General features: G+C 38.6%; 1 protein-coding gene across 1 annotated transcript; it reads left to right on the top strand.

Annotated features, from left to right (window-relative positions):
- Window positions 1-1297: 1297 nt before the first annotated feature.
- Window positions 1298-3001, top strand: LOC306758919 (tripartite motif-containing protein 16-like; the record flags this gene model as incomplete). Its single annotated transcript, XM_079244354.1, has 1 exon — window positions 1298-3001. One exon carries the CDS (start codon window positions 1298-1300, stop codon window positions 2999-3001), a length of 1704 nt encoding a protein of 567 aa, XP_079100480.1.
- Window positions 3002-22398: the final 19397 nt, after the last annotated feature.

Below are 22398 nucleotides of genomic sequence, written 5' to 3'. Positions count from 1 at the left end.
TCAAATCCATCTTGACTGCAGCAACAGTTAATAATGAGATGAAAACAATCATTTCTGCACATCTTCCAGCAGAAGCTGCAGATCTCTGACTCTTATGCAGCTTTTAGTGGAAACTGTATAAGAATCAATGAGACGGAGAACCTTTTAAAACCTGATAAACATCAATAATGTGGATTTAAAGTGTGTATTTGTAGTTTTTATCAGAGTATCGTCTGCAGCTGGTTAGTTTGACCTCACATTCTCATCTCCTGCCTTTTATTTTATGACGTTATAGATGCTGTTTGTACATGTCGTCTGCACAGAGTACAAACTCCTCCCATGAATTTAGTTTATTCAGCAACACAACAGCTGTAGCAGCTGCTTTACAAAGTAGATTTAAGAACTGTTTACAATCACATGATGAATCCACAAAGTGTGTTTCAGGATCATTTAATAACCTCTTCAACAATCCTGCATTAATAAAGAATGGAAGTAAATCGTGTACTGTCCCTTTAAGAGTCATGTGTTTCCCTGTTACCTCCATGACGGATTTGCAAATATACAGATGTGTTAAACCAACGTTCTGATCTTAGTTTTCCAATATTTTCTGACTCCATAAGTCACGTTGTAGAACTTTGCTCTTGTTTATAATCTACCATGCTGTCCACAAAGGAGTGATTAACCCTTCTGAGGTCCTCTGATGGAGGACTGAATGATGGACTCATGAAGTTTTAGATCACACAGCATATTAAATAATATTCCATTTAATGATGAACATGTTTAATTCCAAAGCAGCTGGTTTTCCTTCAACCTGAACATCTTGTTTTTATGTCTGGACCTGAATAAACTGGAAGAACATCTGTGTCACATCCTGAACCTGATTCATTATCAGCAGCAACAGCAAAGTGTCTCCATTTCTTCCTCATAAAACACTGATAAAGTCTATTTCTAATGAATTTACACTTGAAGTTTACATGTTTATGTCAGTATCGTCTCTGTGGAGAGTCTCTGAAGCAGAACTGTAAACATACGAGAGGCTGAAACAGAAGCAGATCTGTTCAAAGTCTGCACTGATCCTGCAGATGAAGCATTTCATGTTACATGTTAGTTCCTGTAGCCGCTCCCAGCAGATATTTCCTTGTTCCCGCCCCTCCACAGATCTCTCTGCATCAGGATGGGTGTGAGCAACATGGTGGAACATGCAGCTGCTGCAAAGACTCATTTCCTGCTTCATGTGAGATCTGTTGCCCTGCAGAGCACACAGATCCTTTCTGTTCAGAGAAAGTGAAACTGTTTGACACTTACTGCCAAGAGGAAAATGGCGCAGCAGGGAAATCAGCTGGACCGAGTGAAATTCTGCTGTTCCATCTGTCTGGATCTCCTGAAGGATCCGGTGACTATTCCCTGTGGACACAGCTACTGCATGGACTGTATTAAAAGCTTCTGGGATGGAGAGGATCAGAAGGGAATCTACAGCTGCCCTCAATGCAGGAAGACCTTCATACCGAGACCTGTCCTGGAGAAAAGCACCATGTTAGCTGATTTACTGGAAGAGCTGAAGAAGACTGGACTCCAAGCTGCTCCTGCTGATCACTGCTATGCTGGACCTGAAGATGTGGCCTGTGATGTCTGCTCTGGAAGAAAACTGAAAGCCATCAAGTCCTGTTTATTCTGTCTGGCCTCTTACTGTGAGAAACACCTTCAGCCTCATTATGAATCACCTGCATTCAAGAAACACCAGCTGGTGGAGCCCTCCAAGAACCTCCAGCAGAACATCTGCTCTCGTCATGATGAGGTGATGAAGATGTTCTGCCGTACTGATCAGAAGCGTATCTGTTATCTCTGCTCTGTGGATGAACATAAAGGCCACGACACGGTCTCAGCTGCAGCAGAAAGGACTGAGAGGCAGAGAGAGCTGGAGGTGAGTCGACAAGAAATCCAGCAGAGAATCCAGGACAGAGAGAAAGATGTGAAGCTGCTTCAACAGGAGGTGGAGGCCATCAATCACTCTGCTGATACAACAGTGGAGGACAGTGAGAAGATCTTCACTCAGCTGATCCATCTCATCCAGAAAAGAAGCTCTGATGTGAAGCAGCAGATCAGATCCCAGCAGGAAACTGAAGTGAGGCGAGTCAAAGAGCTTCAGGAGAAGCTGGAGCAGGAGATCACTGAGCTGAAGAGGAGAGACGCTGAGCTGAAGCAGCTCTCACACACAGAGGATCACACCCAGTTTCTACACAACTACCCCTCACTGTCAGCACTCAGTGAGTCTACACACTCATCCAGCATCAATATCCGTCCTCTCACACACTTTGAGGATGTGACAGCAGCTGTGTCAGAGCTCAGAGATAAACTACAGGACATCCTGACAGACAGATGGACAGACATCTCACTGGCAGTCACTGATGTGGATGTTTTACTGTCACAACCAGAACCAGGACCAGAACCAGAACCAGAACCAGAACTAGAACCAAAGAGCAGAGATGGATTCTTAAGATGTTCATGTGAAATCACACTGGATCCAAACACAGCAAACATACGTCTCTTACTGTCAGAGGAGAACAGAAAGGTGACATTTGTTAAACAAAATCAGTCTTATTCTAGTCATCCAGACAGATTCACTGTCTGGCGTCAGGTTCTGAGTAGAGAGAGTCTGACTGGACGTTGTTACTGGGAGGTGGAAATAAGAGGAAATGTTTCTGTAGCAGTCGCATACAAGAATATCAGCAGAGCAGGAAATGGGAATGAATGTGGATTTGGATGTAATGATAAATCTTGGTCATTATATTGTGACCAAAACAGTTTTACATTTTCCTACAACAAGATCAGAACCTCCATCTCAGGTCCTCGGTCCTCCAGAGTAGGAGTGTACCTGGATCACAGAGCAGGTATTCTGTCCTTCTACAGCGTCTCTGAAACCAGGACTCTCCTCCACAGAGTCCAGACCACATTCACTCAGCCGCTCTATGCTGGACTCTGGATCTGGCCTGGATCCAGTGCTGAGTTGTGTAAAGTGAAGTAAAGTTATTTTCTCTGCTTGTTGCTGAGAGTTCATTGTTGTGACGTCTCTGCTCTGCTGTTCTCTTGTTTATTTGACTTTTTTTATTTGCTGGGTTTTCTTGTGTTTCTTTCTTTTTGGAGGAAATCACTGCTAATGATGATTTTTATTTCCATCAATATTTCTCCACATGAAAATCTGAACTTCTCTGTTCTCTAAATATGTGTTGAATATTTGTATTGATGTATTTGTATGTTGTTGTTTCTCTTCCACTTCATGGAGCCAAACAGAGAAATCAGCAGACCTTCCTTCATCACACATTATTTTACTCTCAACACTTTGGAAATGTAAAAATCATTTTCTACATGGAATTACTTTTAGTTGTTCTACAGATCAGATGTTGTTTTTCTAAATCAACAACAAATAAGGTATCTAATGATGAGATGTTCAGAAACACTCATTTCCAGGATGAGAAGAAATCAGATCATTCATCATGTTTAATGTCAGAACAAAGTCCATTTTTACAAACAAATAAACTTTGAAAAAATGAACAAAGTCTTTTGTTTTGTCTTCATTTCAGTGTTTCTGTGAAATCTGATGGAGAAAATATCAAACTAATATGAGGGAATAACTGAGCAGTTTTCCTGGAACAGCAGAAAGAAATAAAGTTTCCTTTATTCTCCATCTAACATGAAGAAGTCAGACTGTCTGGAAACTTACATCTCACATCTACAAGTTCTACTTCCAGCCTGAATTTAATGTTTAATAATCTGTCATTTCATTTAATTTCTGTTCAGATTTTCATCCCACATGATGACGAGTTGGAAACAGCTGCAGCAGCTTCACACACACCATCCGTCCAGTTTGCTTTCTAACTCTACAAACACTGAACGTCCTCAGTGAAACAGTCTGTGAGGCTTTGACCTGAACCTGGACAATAAATCCCACTTTAAAGCTTGTAAAACTACAGACAGTTTCTCCAGGAGATCCAGTCATCGTTCAAAGGTTGAAATTCACCAGGAGTGGAGAAGATCTTTGTTTACAGCTTCGTTAATCTATAACACACTCTGCTCACACCTCTGCTGCAGAGAAATCACATGACTAAAACCAGGTTTTATTGCTCCATTCAACACATAAATACAATATATATTAATTAAACTAGTACATTTATGAACAGATATGTGAGTGAATATACTCAGTAAATTGTTTCCCTTTATTTCACCTACTTTATGAAAGTCATTATCTTGTCAATACTGACAGAATACTGACATGTCGGCGTGTTCAGGACAGGACCATCATCATACATGACCAGCTTGCTGCAGATTGCTCGTAGTGTCTGTCAGATGTAACTTCCTGTTTAATGAGGAAACATCCAGAGTTGAGCGGTTGCCTTGGCAACCACCTTTATCCAAACTCAAACACGGAATAACTTTGAGCCACACATGACCTGAAACTGGAGAGAAAAACATCTGAAAGCAGCAGGATTAAATCTTTAGGAGTTCTTTAAAATATAAAGTTTCTAAATCCTAAAAATGTTGTGATAAAAACCAAAATGGCCGACTTCCTGTTTGGTTTAATTAATGACTGATAAAAAACCGTTTGTAGGTTCTGACATGGTGAATGTGTGGAGAAAATATCATCCCTTATTATGAGCTGCAGAGTCCCAGCTGCTACATTAGCACTAGCAGGACTGAAGTTTTGGGTACTCCCTTTGAGGACTGAGGAGGGATGATTTGATCCCCTGCCTTGGAATGTGGTCGCTGATTAGTCACTATTGTTATCCAAAGATTCACCACTGAGCAGGCTTTGCAAATGGTTCTGAGTGAAACAAGCCTTTTTGACTCTGAAGCAGATGACATCGACCTTCAAGCAGAATCTGACTCGGAGCAGTCTTCGGAGGAAGATGCTCCCCCTCCCCTGAAAAAGAATCCTCGCCTGGGTACCACGGTAACAGAGACCACAAAAGATGGCACAGTTTGGCGTAAGGAAGAGGTTGGACGATGTCTGGATTTCACTCCTATTGAACCTTACGCCGCAGATGGAGAGCCAACACATGCAGCCAGAAAAAGGATCAAAACTTGTCTTCAAAGCTTTCTCTGTTTTCTCACTCACCAGACGCTTCGTATCATTCAAGTATGCACAATGGAGCATGCAAGGGAGACAGAGACTGTGGATTGGTTCATGGCTGTTCCACAATTGATGGCTTTCATTGCAGTTATCATCTGGTGACGAAGGTTCCATCATTGTCTGACAACTGGTCCGAGATGTATGGAAACGAAAATAGTTTTACATTTTACAACATTATCTATTAGAATTTCTTCCTCATTTACCAGAAAATTCCACGTTTTTTGCTTTTTCCCTGCAGAACCGTCATGGAAATGAGATGGATTAATATTTATCAGGGGTGTTCACCTGACCTTTTATAGGCAACACGTGGGCGTGACAAGATGTTCCCTCACGTGCGCAAAATTTCGTGTTGATCCTGATTAATACAGTGAAACAGGCGTGGGACGTGCGTGCGCACCGCTTTGTAAATCAGGAAGTTTTTTTGCGCCACATTTCCTGTTTTCCGTACGTACACCACCTGTAGTCACCGTTGCTACGCACAGTTTGATAAATGAGGCCGCTGGTCGCCGCATCACAATTGACGAACAGTGTTGTAGCCATTTTTCTTTATTGTTATTTAATCTTCAGTTATCATAGCTTTGTGATATTTTATGTTTGAATGTTGAAGTTCTGTGTTGCAGGACAATGACTGGTGACGTGCAGGCTGCTAAATTTTGATTGGCTGTTCGACTCGGTCTATAATAAACAAAAAGAAAAGAAGACCAGAAGCCACTGGATCTTGGAGCAACACAGGCTTTTGACCTACACTGCTTTTAATTTTGTTTGTAGAAAGGTCTGGATTCAAGTTTCTTTGTGTCATTTTTGGTTTTGTTTTCTATCATTAAAACGACCAAAAGAAGAACTGGTTTCTGGACTTCTGCTTCCTGAAGAGCGTGTGTTGAGTACAAAAGAACCCTGAGGTCCAAAGCTAATGGGTCAGCCCTGCTGCACCCACAAACAGCTTTACCCATCAAAGACACGTTGCCCTATTCTGCAACATATCGCCACGAAACCAGATAAGTTTAGGATCAAATTTTGGGTGGCTTGCGACCTGAAATCAAAGTATATCCGCAATGTCTTTCAATGTGTCGGCAAAGAGCCCAGTCATCCCAAAGAGGAGAGACGGTCTGAGAGTGTGTGGTGATCCATTCGAAGCAATGCAAAATATTTACAAAAAAGCAGGAACATTCAAGCTGTCAAGAAGAAGATTGGAGTCAGAAGCAATGAAGTTAGTTTCAGTTGCTGTAAAACCGAGTTCTTTTTGTTTCTTCATTTCCTTCATGCTGCTCTGACAATCTGCATTCAACTCACAGCAAGAAGCTGCCACATTATTAGCATACTGGTCAGACCACATTCCAAACAGGAGGATCAAATGATCCCTCCATACTCTCCAAAGGTAGAGGGATCAAATGACCCCTCCGTAGTCCTTCTAGTGTTAGGTGCTGATATTGAACTGTTTGTGTGAAAGACACCTAGAAAATGAATATTTTAATATTCATGACGATGTGAGGAGGGTTAAATCTGCAAAATGTGATTCATGTGCAGGAATATTAAACACAACATATAAAACAGGTCTTTGCAACACCTTTGGCTTCATAATATTTTTATTTGTGTTTTTCTTTTATTCTTGTCAGTCAGAACTTTTCATATCTATTGTGATCTGTGTGACTTGTGTCTCTAACAGTTTTCTGTTTTAAAACAATCTTTGTTTTTATTCTGATCATTTCATCTTTAAAGGGGATATTTCATGCAAAAATTCACTTTTCTAAGTGCTCAGAATTGTCTCGTGGTGTTTTAAGCATAGATTGTATATAAAGAGATGGACGCAGCCTCCATGACGTCACCAAGTGGTTTCTGAAGAACTGAATCGAAGCTCGGTGGGCGGTTCCTACCATCGCCATCTTGGCAGGGGCATGTGTGTCGTGGTGGTGCATTTTATTTGTGACTTTGTTTCATCAATGTAATTTATTGGATGTATCCAGGAAATATGTGTTGCATCATTCTGTTTGGAGAGCTATTGTTTAGCTAACCTGGTCGGTAAACAAGCTAACTGCTGGAGACCTCGTGGTCCGTTTGTAGGGTCCGACAGTCGGGTTATTAGTAGCCCTAAAGTTCATGCTATGTTTTTGTGCTGCAGGAAGTTGTTGTTTGTTGCTAAAACAAAAAGTGTTCAGAATGCATTAGAGGACAGGTGTTCAATGCTAAGTCTGTTTTCACATGTATAAAGTATTCAAAGCACAAAATATGACAGAGTTGTACTGATGTATTATCCAGTATTGCGTTGTATGCATATAATATTCTGCATTGTTGTGTTAAAAGAAAAAGTCATTCATTACAGACGAGTGAACGGGAGAACTGCGTGGTGTGTTATTCACTCTTCCCCTTATCACCCTTTTTAAGGGCACAACAAAGGCTCCACAGAGACTCATTGAACAGATGTGAAATACTACTAGATGCTGTAGTAATTCTTGTCCTGTTGTATTGATGTAAGGTTAATTATTCTGAACAGTGATGCTGGACTTTAGTACTCATGATGGACCTTTAAGAGCCACTAATTAAGGTTAAGTTCACATTTAAAAAAGGAAGAAAAGGGAAGATGTAATGATTAGAGCAAATATAGAGTTTCTTATTTGTCCCCTGGATCGTTCGTTATGTGTTCTACGTCAGCCGTAATCTGACGTGTGGGGTGAGGCGGCATAAGCAGTTCCGGTGTGAAGAGTTGCATCACAGATGTGCTGTAAACTGGACTGGAAAAAAAACATGTTATAATCAAGCGGCAACCTCCGGTGGTTAAAAGTGAAGCCTATGTGAAAGTGCATAAAACTGCAGTTCTCCCTTCATCCACTAGGGGCTCCAAAACAGAGCAAATCCCCATAGACTCCCATGTTAGAAAGTCCAACTTCACAGCAGAAATAAACATGTTTACAGCCTGGATCAAAAATCCATTTTCGGTTTAATAGGTCAGATTTACCTTCATGACAACTGTGGGGGGAGTGAATTTTTTTCTAACTCGCCCGTTTTAAAGTAATTTATGACGAACTCGAAGTTTGGCATATTTAGGGGCATGTCCTTTTGATTGACAGGTACCAATCTCTGGCTTCAAGTAAGAAGAACATAGAACAACCGCGGTTTTTAGCCAGTTAACATCGTGACTTAGTTTTAGCCCGCTTACCTCCGTTAGCTGGTTAGCTCCTGTTATCTCGGGGTGACCTCGGTTAGTTTTTAGCTACAGAAAGCTCGGAGTTCGCTCAATGTCAATCATCCACCATGACGCTCACGGCTGCTCTCTCAGCTCCACCTCTTTGCCTATATTAGTATTTTCCGGGTGAGACGACGTGCATGACGCTGCTAACATGGCGACGGTAGGAACCGCCCACTGAGCTTCAATTCAGCTCTTCGGAAACCTACGGGTGACGTCACGGAGACTCCGTCCATCTCTTTATTTACAGTCTATGGTGGGGGGCATTCCAAGATGGCCGAGTAAGTAGATGCTTACTGCCGAGCTGCGTGAATATAAAGTATAAATACGGTAAATACAACTGTTTGACGTGAACTTTATTAAAGTTTTAACTGATAACAACATCAGAGACTATCCGAAAGGAATAAACTGTGAAATGTCAAACCGCAACTGAAAAACCCCAAAACGAAGCTAATGCTTACTGATGATACCCACGCTGCAGCAGGAGGAAACCCGCTAATCGATAACTGCCACAACTATTCGGCGACCTCGCTGGCTCTCCCATTGATGGAGGATCTGCAGGACGATTTTCCACATTTACCTTTGTTTCCCAGTCACTTTTTCAAGAAAGCCATTCTGTAGCTGCAGATGGAAGCTTCTGGAAGTCCCAGTGGGGCAATGATATCTGGTGTTCACATGGTTCAGAGAGGTCAGCCGGGATTACAACTTTGAAAGATCATTTTAATGGAACTGTTTTACATTCAGATTGTGATTCCTTGGGTCACTACATTTGTCTCTTAGTTGAATATAATCAGTCTATCTTTATTGCTATTAATATCTATGGTTATAATACCAAGCCAGAAAATGATAGACGAATTGATTTGATAGATGCAAGATTAGATTTCTGGCTCTCTAAATATCCTGATTCAACTCTCTTGATTGGTGGAGACTTCAATGTTACTTTAAATAATTTGATCGACAGGTGGCCCCAAGTCCCAAACTCAAGATACAATTAAAAAATGAAAGCTTTTATGGAAAAATGTAATTTAGTTGACATTTGGCGAGTAAAATTTCCTGAAGATATTTCTTATACTTGGAGTAACCGCCCAGGTTCACAAAAATCACGTTTAGATTTCTGGCTAATTTCTGATAACATTCCAAAGGAAAGTGTTGCAGTCAATATCCTTACAACACCTCTCACTGGTCATCAAGCAGTTTACTTCAAATTACAACTATCCACTCATATTCATTTTAGATCCTCATACTGGAAATAAAACTGCTCGCTCCTAGAACATTTCACTGTTAAATCTGAAATTAAACGTTTGATAAAGTTATTTTGGGAGAAGGCCAGAAATGAAAAATCCTATAGTATCAATTGGGAACTTTTTAAATTTGAGGTAAATCAATTCCTAAGAAAGTATGGCACTAAAATGACTAAATTAAAGGCAGAAGAAGAAGAAGAACTTATTACTCAAATCTCCTCATTATACCAACTACCATCAGAGTGGGAGCAGAACTCTGCTTACTTCTTTCGCTTAGAAAAGCATAGATCGAAGACAAATACAATTCATCAGTTAAACATTAAAGGAAACATCACTGAAGATCCCAAAACCATCTCTAATTTCTACTGTGACTTTTACACAAAATTATTTAGCTCAAATCAGAATGCAGATAACACTGCTCAATTCATTTACTCTGTGAACAATATAAAAATGATAAAAGATTCTGACAGACTTTTACTGTGACAGCCCACTTACTGAAGAAGAGGTTATTAAATCCATTGCTCTTCTTAAGAATAATAAGTCTCCGGGCACTGATGGTTTGGGAACCGAATTCTATAAATCATTCTGTGATCTGCTTGCTCCTTTCTTGTTCCAGGTGTACGTAGAAAGTATTGAAAAAGGCTTTCTCCCAGCAAGTCTAACTCAAGGCCTTATAACTCTTATTCCAAAGCCGAATAAAGATGTACTCTTTATTGACAACTGGAGGCCAATATGTCTGTTAAATAATGACTATAAAATGATGGCTTTGATTCTGGCCAGAACACTCAAAGATGTTTTAGATGATATTATAGATGAGAGTCAGTCTGGCTTGATGAAGAACAGACACATCTCAGATAACCTTAGACTTGTTCTAGACATTTTGGATTACTCAGACTTGATATTGGACGACTCATTTATCCTTCTCCTAGACTTTTACAAAGCCTTCGACTCTATCGAACATGAATTCATATTTCTTTCTCTTAAAAAATGTGGCTTTGGTGATATATTCTGCAATTAGTCTCAAACGCGGAATCCGACAAGGATGCCCTATCAGCCCCTACTTATTCTTACTCTGCACACAAATTCTTGCCTCCCACATCAGTAACAGTGCCCTGAGAGGTATAAACATAGCAGGAAGAGAAGTCATGATCAGTCAACTGGCTGATGACACTGCAATCTTTCTTAAGAATGCCAATCAGGTTCGTATTGCATCGCAAGTTATTGATGAATTCTCTAAAGTTTCTGGTCTGACTCTAAATTTTAACAAATGCCAATTATTACCTGTTAAAGATTGTAATATTCAACATATTTGTAATATTTCTGTCCAGACTGAAGCGACTTATCTAGGTATAGTCCTTTGTAAAGACCAAAAAAGAAGAATTTTAGCAAACTTTAAACCTCTTATTAAAAAAACTCAAACTAAACTAAATCATTGGTTGCAGAGAGAGCTGACAGTAAGGGGAAGGGTCTTGCTCTCCAAAGCTGAGGGTTTATCCCGACTAATGTATGCTGCCCTCTCTCTTCATGTGGATAACAAATCCTGTAAGGATATTGACTGTATGATCTACAATTTTATCTGGAAAACAGAACACACTATGTCAGAAAAAGTGTAATAATGAATGACTATGAAAATGGTGGACTAAATGCCTTAGATTTCACTACTCTAAACAATACCTTTAAAATCAATTGGGCAAAACATTTTCTTAAAAATCCTGTCTCCATTTTATTCCCAAATACATTTTCTCCAGGTTTGGTGGTCTGAATTTTATATTAGGCTGCAATTATAATGTAGACAAAGTTCCGGAAAAACTTTCATTATTCCACAAACAAGTCCTTTTAACATGGTCCCTAATATATCAAAATAATTTCTCTCCCCATAAATATTTGATTTGGAACAATGGAGACATATTACGTAAGAATAAATCTTTATACTTCCCTAATTGGATTGAGAAAAAGATTATCTTAGTGAATCAGCTGTTTAATGGACAACTCATGTCTTACTCAGAATTCCTAAACACATATAAATTTCCAGCCACTCCCAAAGAATTTGCAATAGTATTTGATGCGATATCTCCGGGCATCAAAATGCTGTTCAGAAGTACTGATTCTAACCTACAACCTGCTTCTCTCCCCAATCCCATAGATACAATAGTAGGACGAATCTGTTTAACCTTTTTATAAAAACTCCAATAGGAAGATACGTTCCTTATTTCAGAAAGAATGTGTCTCTGTCCCACACATTGTATCATACTGGAATTCTTTTGGAAATGAGATCAACTGGAAGAAAATGTGGACAATTCCTAACAAGTTTTTTGGGACAAATAAGGTGAAAGAAATCTCGTTTAAAATCATCCATAAGTACTTTCCTGCAAACCACTACATGGAAAAATTCAAAACGTTTATTGATGTGAACTGCTCTTTTTGTGGAAACCATCTAGAGACTGTTCAGCACCTCTTCTGGCTTTGTACACACTCCACAACATTCTGGAAGGACTTCAGCAGCTTCATCACCCAGGATCTCTACAAGGACTTCTCCCTGAAATGGGAAGATGTTGTTTTTTGCTTCTTTAGAACGCAAAGAAAAGAGGATATATTTTTCACTGAAAATTTGTTCATTATATTAGCAAAATTTTACATTTACAAATGTAAATATAATAAGCAAAAACCAGTATTTATACATTTCTATTATGACACTGACTTATATAAAACTTATCAGGAACTCTCTCAACAAAAAGGCCTTAAGAACGGTAAATATTTGTCTCACCTACAAACTTTTTGAATGTATCTAACATTCTTACATAATTCCCCCTCTGGCATAATGTTTCTTTGTTTTTTTTTCTTGCTCTATTTTCTTTGTGATTGTATACTGAATGTATACTGTATGTTCTATCCTTTATTACAAAAAAAAAAATAAAATAAAAAAAAAAAATTAAAAAAAAAAAAATATATATATATATACATATATATATATATATATATATATATATATATATATATATATATATATATATATATATATATGACTTTTCTGTCAAGTTCGTCCCAAACCAGCTCGATGGGGTTTAAGTCTGGAGACTGTGCTGGCCACTCCATGTTATCAAGTTTACCATCTTGTTCTTTTTTCTTCAGGTAGTTCTGGCATAGCTTGGACTTGTGCTTTGGGTCGTTATCTTGCTGTAGAATGAACCCCTGACCAAGTAGACGCATACCAGAGGGTATTGCATGGTGCTGCAGAATGCTGTGGTAGCCGTTTTGGTTCAGAGTGCCACTCACTCTGTACAAGTCACCAACCCTGGATCCAGCAAAACAGCCCCAGACCATCAGACTTCCTCCCCCATGTTTGACAGTTGATGCCACACACTGTGGAACCATCCTTTCGCCTACTCGACGCCTCACAAAGATCCTGTGTGATGAACCAAAGATTTCAAATTTTGATTCATCAGTCCATAATACCTTCTTCCAGTCTTCAGTCGTCCAACTGGAATGTTTTCTAGCCCATGCAAGCCTCTTTGTCTTAGTCTGGCATCTTAGCAAAGGCTTTCTTGCTGCAATTCGTCCTGTTAAACGTGCAGCTCCAAGTCTTCTCTTCACAGTTGAAACTGAGACTTGTTTAGTACGACCATCATTAAGTTGTGCTTGAAGCTGTTGTCCTGTGAGCTGCCTATCACGCAAGCTGTTAACTCTCAGAAAGTTGTCCTCAGATTTACTTTGGGTCTGCCAGACCTTTTCCTGTCAGAATTTGCCCCAGTTTCTGGCTGCCTTTTGATGGTGTAGAAAACTGTACTCACTGACACCTTGACTTTCTTTGTAATTTCTCTGTAGGAAAAACCTATATTTTTAAGTGTTATTATGGTCTGTCTTTCCTCTAGTTTTAATTGCCTTTTTCTTGCCATTTTTGCATTTTGCAGCAAAAAAACATTTTCTGCAGTACAAAACTGTTCAACTGTGCTCATCAGGTTATGGGACCAAAATGTGTTCAAACACAGCTTTTATGCAGACAAACATGGTTGTAAGTAATCTAGCAAAGTTGGAACACCTGTAAGAATAAATATCATTAGATTTAAAGGGGGGGTCAGCCTTTATTGCTCCATTAAACCTTTAAATAATTTGGTCCCAGAAGAAGGACTTTTAGCATAATACTGAAATGTACATTATTTTTTAATTTTGGGTAACCTTTTTTATTTTTGTTGTAAACTGGCAGTTTACCTGTTACTTTTGTACCATTTCAAGATATTGGTTGGACTTAGATTACTTGAATTATGATAAATTAGTGAAAAAATTGAGGTGTTCTAAAACTTTTGACCTCTAGTGTGTGTGTGTGTGTGTGTATATATATATGTATATATATATTTATATATATATATACATATATATATATATATATATATATATATATATATATATATATATATATATATATATACTGTCCTGTTTCTGTCCTGTTTCTTTAACTCTGCTGGCAGATTCCCCAGATATAAAAGAATGAAAGAAGATCCTATATGAAGGCCTAAAATTGATCTGATTTCATTAATCACGTCCCCTACAACACTGAAAGTGTAGGACATTCCCAGAAAATGTGGAAGTGACCTGCTGACGTATTGCCACACATCCTCCAGCAGTGACCGAACTCAGGCCTGTTGGTATGGGACCCTCTGATCTTTGGGGTCGTAAAGAATCTCAGGATATTTTTCCATGCAAACTCTCTCCACCAGCCAGAGCTTGAAGTGGATGACTGTGTTGTGCAGATGTGAAGCCAGTCCTCCTCATCAATCTTTGCATTAGTCTCCTTTTCCCACCTGGCTTGGACATATGTGGTGGAGCGACCCCTCTCCTGCTGCAAGGATGCATACAGCTTGGAAATCCGTTTACTATTGACTTTACCTTTATATCCCTCCATAAATATTTTAATAACGTACACACCTTTCTCTGTTGTCCACTTAATGTTTTTGTTATAATAATGTCTCAGCTGGAAGAATCTGAAAAAGTTGTTTCTTGAGATTAAAGTGGTTTTTAAGTTGTTGGAAGGTCATTAGTCCTTTATTATCTGTGATTATTGAGTGTTCGAGGGTGAGCCTCGAAATAACAGGATTGCTGGTTGAGGCAGCAGATTATGGACTATGATCCCGGTTAGAGAATCAAGGCACTTGAAAGGAGAGATCAGGTTATCTTCTTTAATGAAGATTGGCATTGGCCTTTCCGGCGTTGAAGATCTTTACATAAGTGTGTCTGTGTGTGTGTGTGTGTGTGGCCTGAAAATAGAATAATAAAGACGTATCACAACATACTCAAGATTACTCAGTTAAATATGTACAAATGAACAACTGAATTAGCATAGGATTTTAAAGATCTTCAAATGTCACAGCTTATATAAAAACTGCTTCTAAAACAGAATATGAGAGCACCAGTGTAATATTAGCAGAGAAACAATACAAGCCTAACAGAAATATGACCAGAAACAAGCATAACTAACAGCAAAACCACATTACTTGAATTAAATATAATTAGTCAAGCATGGTCACAATTACAACAAACTGAGTTGCAATATTGGCGTTTCAAGCTTAACTTGCATAATTAAATAATGTCTATGAGCATCCAAATTGGCTGCATTAGTAGCAAATAGGGGCAAAGCTAACTACTACTGTCACAGGCCATTTAGTTTACTCAAACTCACATAAATCTTTCCATAAAACATCACAAACTCAGGTAGCGATAAGATTATCAAGAACTAAGAACTGGAATGCACTAACATTTCCTCAAGAACGCACACAAAACCACAAAAGCACACAGAAAGTCCTGGTAGCGTCCCAGAGTCTGCTTGTGAGCTGGCCTGCTGCTTGTCAGTGTGGCTGGACATGCCCCAACAAGTTGCAACAACATTAATTCTCCACTAGCAGAGGGTGCTGTTGGACTTTGACCTGTAGGGCTTTCTTACACTGAGAATGAAATGATTCCTAGACGTTCCCAGTTTTTAAATCTAATTCTGTCTAATTTAGCAGGTATGAATTGTGTCATGTGCTGTCCAGCGTAATATTTGTGTGTTTGCTTCAAATTCTCTATTCTTCAGTATATTTTTCCAGATGTTCAGTGGAACTTTTACCCAAGGAGGGAGATTAGTCATACAATTATTGGAAAGGTTTATGTCTCTTATTAACGAGGGGAGAGGGAAATTTATCAGTTCTTCTTCTATAGACCATGACCTCTGGCACATACTTCACGCCAACCTCCAGAGCCTTCAAGAAGATGGACCTTTAGCCGGTCTTTAGGATCCCAAAAGACTTCTACACAACACATCTGGCCTTTGACAAGCAGCAGTTGTAGCAAGCTTGCAGGTGGTTGGGTTCGGGTTAAGGGTGCCTGCAAGGCGTCACGAGGCAGATGGGCAGTGACAAGCAGGGGTAGCCACCATCTCCAAGGATGCAGTAACATGGTGGGGGGTAGGACTGCTGGTAGTAGATGGGGCTGTTCTGCAGGACAAGGGCATCATGAACTGACCCACAGTATCCCACGAAGACGTCCAGAAACCTCCCAGTGTCGTCGCTGATGGCCTGCAGCTGGATTGAGTGGAACAGCTTCCTGTTAAAATAAAAGGCAGCATCCTCTGCAGGGGGATTCACCTGGACATGGCAACCATCAATCGCCCCCACCACTCGGCTGAAGGCAGCAGACCCAGCTAGATGGATGAAGAGGGCAACCCAGGTGAGGGAGTTTCTCTGCAGTCAGATGGCGGCCCACTTGGTAGAGGAGGCCGGCGATCTTTCCACTCACCCTGTGCACGGCTCGGTGAATGGTTGCCTGAGGCATTCCAAAAGCCCTGGCAACCACACGGGAAGAGCTGGCGCTGGTCGGCCAGAACAGAAAGACCAGGGTGTCAATTTCTGGCCCCCAATCACGGTCGGATGTTTTTTTTTTTCCACCAAAACGTATCTAACAGTGCAGAAGATGCAGACGCAGAGAAAACACACCAACACACACATTTTCCTCATGATCTTTACGTTTCAGTGGAGTTATTCCTCCTCCTGCTGGTTGAACACTGAATTACAACTTTTAATACTTTTTCTCATCAAATCCATCTTGACTGCAGCAACAGTTAATAATGAGATGAAAACAATCATTTCTGCACATCTTCCAGCAGAAGCTGCAGATCTCTGACTCTTATGCAGCTTTTAGTGGAAACTGTATAAGAATCAATGAGACGGAGAACCTTTTAAAACCTGATAAACATCAATAATGTGGATTTAAAGTGTGTATTTGTAGTTTTTATCAGAGTATCGTCTGCAGCTGGTTAGTTTGACCTCACATTCTCATCTCCTGCCTTTTATTTTATGACGTTATAGATGCTGTTTGTACATGTCGTCTGCACAGAGTACAAACTCCTCCCATGAATTTAGTTTATTCAGCAACACAACAGCTGTAGCAGCTGCTTTACAAAGTAGATTTAAGAACTGTTTACAATCACATGATGAATCCACAAAGTGTGTATCAGGATCATTTAATAACCTCTTCAACAATCCTGCATTAATAAAGAATGGAAGTAAATCGTGTACTGTCCCTTTAAGAGTCATGTGTTTCCCTGTTGCCTCCATGACGGATTTGCAAATATACAGATGTGTTAAACCAACGTTCTGATCTTAGTTTTCCAATATTTTCTGACTCCATAAGTCACGTTGTAGAACTTTGCTCTTGTTTATAATCTACCATGCTGTCCACAAAGGAGTGATTAACCCTTCTGAGGTCCTCTGATGGAGGACTGAATGATGGACTCATGAAGTTTTAGATCACACAGCATATTAAATAATATTCCATTTAATGATGAACATGGAAGCTTCTGGAAGTCCCAGTGGGGCAATGATATCTGGTGTTCACATGGTTCAGAGAGGTCAGCCGGGATTACAACTTTGAAAGATCATTTTAATGGAACTGTTTTACATTCAGATTGTGATTCCTTGGGTCACTACATTTGTCTCTTAGTTGAATATAATCAGTCTATCTTTATTGCTGTTAATATCTATGGTTATAATACCAAGCCAGAAAATGATAGACGAATTGATTTGATAGATGCAAGATTAGATTTCTGGCTCTCTAAATATCCTGATTCAACTCTCTTGATTGGTGGAGACTTCAATGTTACTTTAAATAATTTGATCGACAGGTGGCCCCAAGTCCCAAACTCAAGATACAATTAAAAAATGAAAGCTTTTATGGAAAAATGTAATTTAGTTGACATTTGGCGAGTAAAATTTCCTGAAGATATTTCTTATACTTGGAGTAACCGCCCAGGTTCACAAAAATCACGTTTAGATTTCTGGCTAATTTCTGATAACATTCCAAAGGAAAGTGTTGCAGTCAATATCCTTACAACACCTCTCACTGGTCATCAAGCAGTTTACTTCAAATTACAACTATCCACTCATATTCATTTTAGATCCTCATACTGGAAATAAAACTGCTCGCTCCTAGAACATTTCACTGTTAAATCTGAAATTAAACGTTTGATAAAGTTATTTTGGGAGAAGGCCAGAAATGAAAAATCCTATAGTATCAATTGGGAACTTTTTAAATTTGAGGTAAATCAATTCCTAAGAAAGTATGGCACTAAAATGACTAAATTAAAGGCAGAAGAAGAAGAAGAACTTATTACTCAAATCTCCTCATTATACCAACTACCATCAGAGTGGGAGCAGAACTCTGCTTACTTCTTTCGCTTAGAAAAGCATAGATCGAAGACAAATACAATTCATCAGTTAAACATTAATGGAAACATCACTGAAGATCCCAAAACCATCTCTAATTTCTACTGTGACTTTTACACAAAATTATTTAGCTCAAATCAGAATGCAGATAACACTGCTCAATTCATTTACTCTGTGAACAATATAAAAATGATAAAAGATTCTGACAGACTTTACTGTGACAGCCCACTTACTGAAGAAGAGGTTATTAAATCCATTGCTCTTCTTAAGAATAATAAGTCTCCGGGCACTGATGGTTTGGGAACCGAATTCTATAAATCATTCTGTGATCTGCTTGCTCCTTTCTTGTTCCAGGTGTACGTAGAAAGTATTGAAAAAGGCTTTCTCCCAGCAAGTCTAACTCAAGGCCTTATAACTCTTATTCCAAAGCCGAATAAAGATGTACTCTTTATTGACAACTGGAGGCCAATATGTCTGTTAAATAATGACTATAAAATGATGGCTTTGATTCTGGCCAGAACACTCAAAGATGTTTTAGATGATATTATAGATGAGAGTCAGTCTGGCTTGATGAAGAACAGACACATCTCAGATAACCTTAGACTTGTTCTAGACATTTTGGATTACTCAGACTTGTTATTGGACGACTCATTTATCCTTCTCCTAGACTTTTACAAAGCCTTCGACTCTATCGAACATGAATTCATATTTCTTTCTCTTAAAAAATGTGGCTTTGGTGATATATTCTGCAATTAGTCTCAAACGCGGAATCCGACAAGGATGCCCTATCAGCCCCTACTTATTCTTACTCTGCACACAAATTCTTGCCTCCCACATCAGTAACAGTGCCCTGAGAGGTATAAACATAGCAGGAAGAGAAGTCATGATCAGTCAACTGGCTGATGACACTGCAATCTTTCTTAAGAATGCCAATCAGGTTCGTATTGCATCGCAAGTTATTGATGAATTCTCTAAAGTTTCTGGTCTGACTCTAAATTTTAACAAATGCCAATTATTACCTGTTAAAGATTGTAATATTCAACATATTTGTAATATTTCTGTCCAGACTGAAGCGACTTATCTAGGTATAGTCCTTTGTAAAGACCAAAAAAGAAGAATTTTAGCAAACTTTAAACCTCTTATTAAAAAAACTAAACTAAATCATTGGTTGCAGAGAGAGCTGACAGTAAGGGGAAGGGTCTTGCTCTCCAAAGCTGAGGGTTTATCCCGACTAACGTATGCTGCCCTCTCTCTTCATGTGGATAACAAATCCTGTAAGGATATTGACTGTATGATCTACAATTTTATCTGGAAAACAGAACACACTATGTCAGAAAAAGTGTAATAATGAATGACTATGAAAATGGTGGACTAAATGCCTTAGATTTCACTACTCTAAACAATACCTTTAAAATCAATTGGGCAAAACATTTTCTTAAAAATCCTGTCTCCATTTTATTCCCAAATACATTTTCTCCAGGTTTGGTGGTCTGAATTTTATATTAGGCTGCAATTATAATGTAGACAAAGTTCTGGAAAAACTTTCATTATTCCACAAACAAGTCCTTTTAACATGGTCCCTAATATATCAAAATAATTTCTCTCCCCATAAATATTTGATTTGGAACAATGGAGACATATTACGTAAGAATAAATCTTTATACTTCCCTAATTGGATTGAGAAAAAGATTATCTTAGTGAATCAGCTGTTTAATGGACAACTCATGTCTTACTCAGAATTCCTAAACACATATAAATTTCCAGCCACTCCCAAAGAATTTGCAATAGTATTTGATGCGATATCTCCGGGCATCAAAATGCTGTTCAGAAGTACTGATTCTAACCTACAACCTGCTTCTCTCCCCAATCCCATAGATACAATAGTAGGACGAATCTGTTTAACCTTTTTATAAAAACTCCAATAGGAAGATACGTTCCTTATTTCAGAAAGAATGTGTCTCTGTCCCACACATTGTATCATACTGGAATTCTTTTGGAAATGAGATCAACTGGAAGAAAATATGGACAATTCCTAACAAGTTTTTTGGAACAAATAAGGTGAAAGAAATCTCGTTTAAAATCATCCATAAGTACTTTCCTGCAAACCACTACATGGAAAAATTCAAAAAGTTTATTGATGTGAACTGCTCTTTTTGTGGAAACCATCTAGAGACTGTTCAGCACCTCTTCTGGCTTTGTACACACTCCACAACATTCTGGAAGGACTTCAGCAGCTTCATATGTATAATATGTATATATATATATATATATATATATATATATATATATATATATATATATATATATATATATATATATATATATATATATATATATATATATATATTGAGAGTCTATGGTTTTATTGCCAGTTCGCCACACACAACTTCTTCGCGCTTATGTGTTCTCATTCACTAAACACCGCGAGAGTTCCCTTTTTGCTGAAGAGTGCAGCGAACGCGCCCTCTGCTGGTAGAAGTTTGGCACTACATCATGCTGGATAACATTAAATCGACTTTTCTTCATCAGAAAAACACAGGCATTTTTCACAACCCTTTGAACATCAGCTGTACTAAATACAAATAATTATTAATCAAATTAACATGAAAATAACTGTAATTTGAGTGTAGGGACCCACTGATGACTCTGTCTGCCACAGTAACTCTGGAGCCGCTGGAGCTGATTGTCCAAAGAAGAATGCTGCACAAGCTGATGAAGATGATGGAGGATTCTTCACACCCTCTCCACAACACAGTGATGAAACAACAAAGTGTGTTCAGTGAGAGGCTACTTCAGGTCTGATGCAAGACTGAAAGATACAGAAGATCATTCCTCCCGGCAGCCATCAGCCTTCGGGACAAAACCTCCTCAAATTAATTATTATTATATACTACAATAATGAATTCACCTTTGGGGATTAATAAAGTATTTTTCATTTCATTTCATCAGATTGAAAGAGATGAAAGTAACCATTAGATATCTGCTGAGAAGTTTCTAATGCTACATAAAGAACTTCATCTCCTCAAATGACCACTTTCATTTAATATTTCATTTATTTCAGAAATGTCTCTCCTACGAACAACTAAAACAGTACATGGCTTACCAGTTACTTTCTGTCTGTCAATAATTCACAGCAAATAAAAATCTGCTTTTATCAACTTTTTAAGTAAAATTATCAAGAAAAGTTTCAGTTTGACACGTTAAAATTTGACTAGACATTTAAACACAGCTGCTATTTATTCTCTGCATAAAATCATGTATTTTAATCTGCATTATCACCTGTAATCTGGATTTTTCATCTGTGATTTTGCTGTTCATAAAGATAATATGAAATGTTGTATGAAGCTTTGCTCATATGCAGTGTTTTCTAAACTATATGTTGCATTAAGTAGTATATTGCACATTTTATATTTTAGACAGTGTTTTCCTGTCACTGGGATCGAGATTCTGACAAAGGAAAAATATTATAAACGTTATAAGATAAAGATATAAATGGAAAAAAACATAAATATGATAGAAGCTGAAATAAAAGGTAAATATCTGATTGAATGAAGTGAATAAAAGCAACGTTTCCTCTGGTCTTTAGATGTGTGGGAACCTGTTGCTGCAGAGATTCCTGAAGAGAAGGAAAATCTCTGTCAGACTGAAGAGAAACTTTCCCGTTCAGACGTTTCTGACTGAGAGGAAACCTGTTGGCTCCCAGAGGAGCTTTATTTAATGTCCCTCATCAGGATACAGAGTCCGTCTAGTTGTAGTGGAAGAGTTGGTCTGATGTGGAAAATCCATCTGATGTCTGGAGTCATGGAGGATGGATGGTAACAGGACGCTTCCTCTGTTACATCAGCAGAACTTTAAGTCTGCTGCTTGTTGGAAACATCTTCCTTTCTTTCTTCTTGTAAACAACAAGGAAAATGTTGTGAATTCATTCACCTGATTTTGACAGTTTTTTAATAGATGATGAAAAATAACTGCAGAGAGGAACACAGTGTTGCTGCTTTTAGTTAAATCATCTCAAATTAAATCCATATGTGAAGGTCAGAGAGGTTTAGAGGAGCAACTGGAATGAGATGTTAGAGTCAGGAAAACGTCCAGCTTTCATTAAATCTGATGCTTTAGTAACGTATGGCATCAAAATATGCTCTACATACTGAAATACATCACTTTTTTAAAAACAAAAAAACTTTT

The sequence above is a fragment of the Telmatherina bonti genome, assembly GCF_933228915.1.
Source record: "Telmatherina bonti genome assembly, chromosome: 7".
Taxonomy (NCBI): domain Eukaryota; kingdom Metazoa; phylum Chordata; class Actinopteri; order Atheriniformes; family Telmatherinidae; genus Telmatherina; species Telmatherina bonti.
Note: the sequence above shows the minus strand (reverse complement) of the source record. Positions and strands in the feature narration are given on the sequence as shown.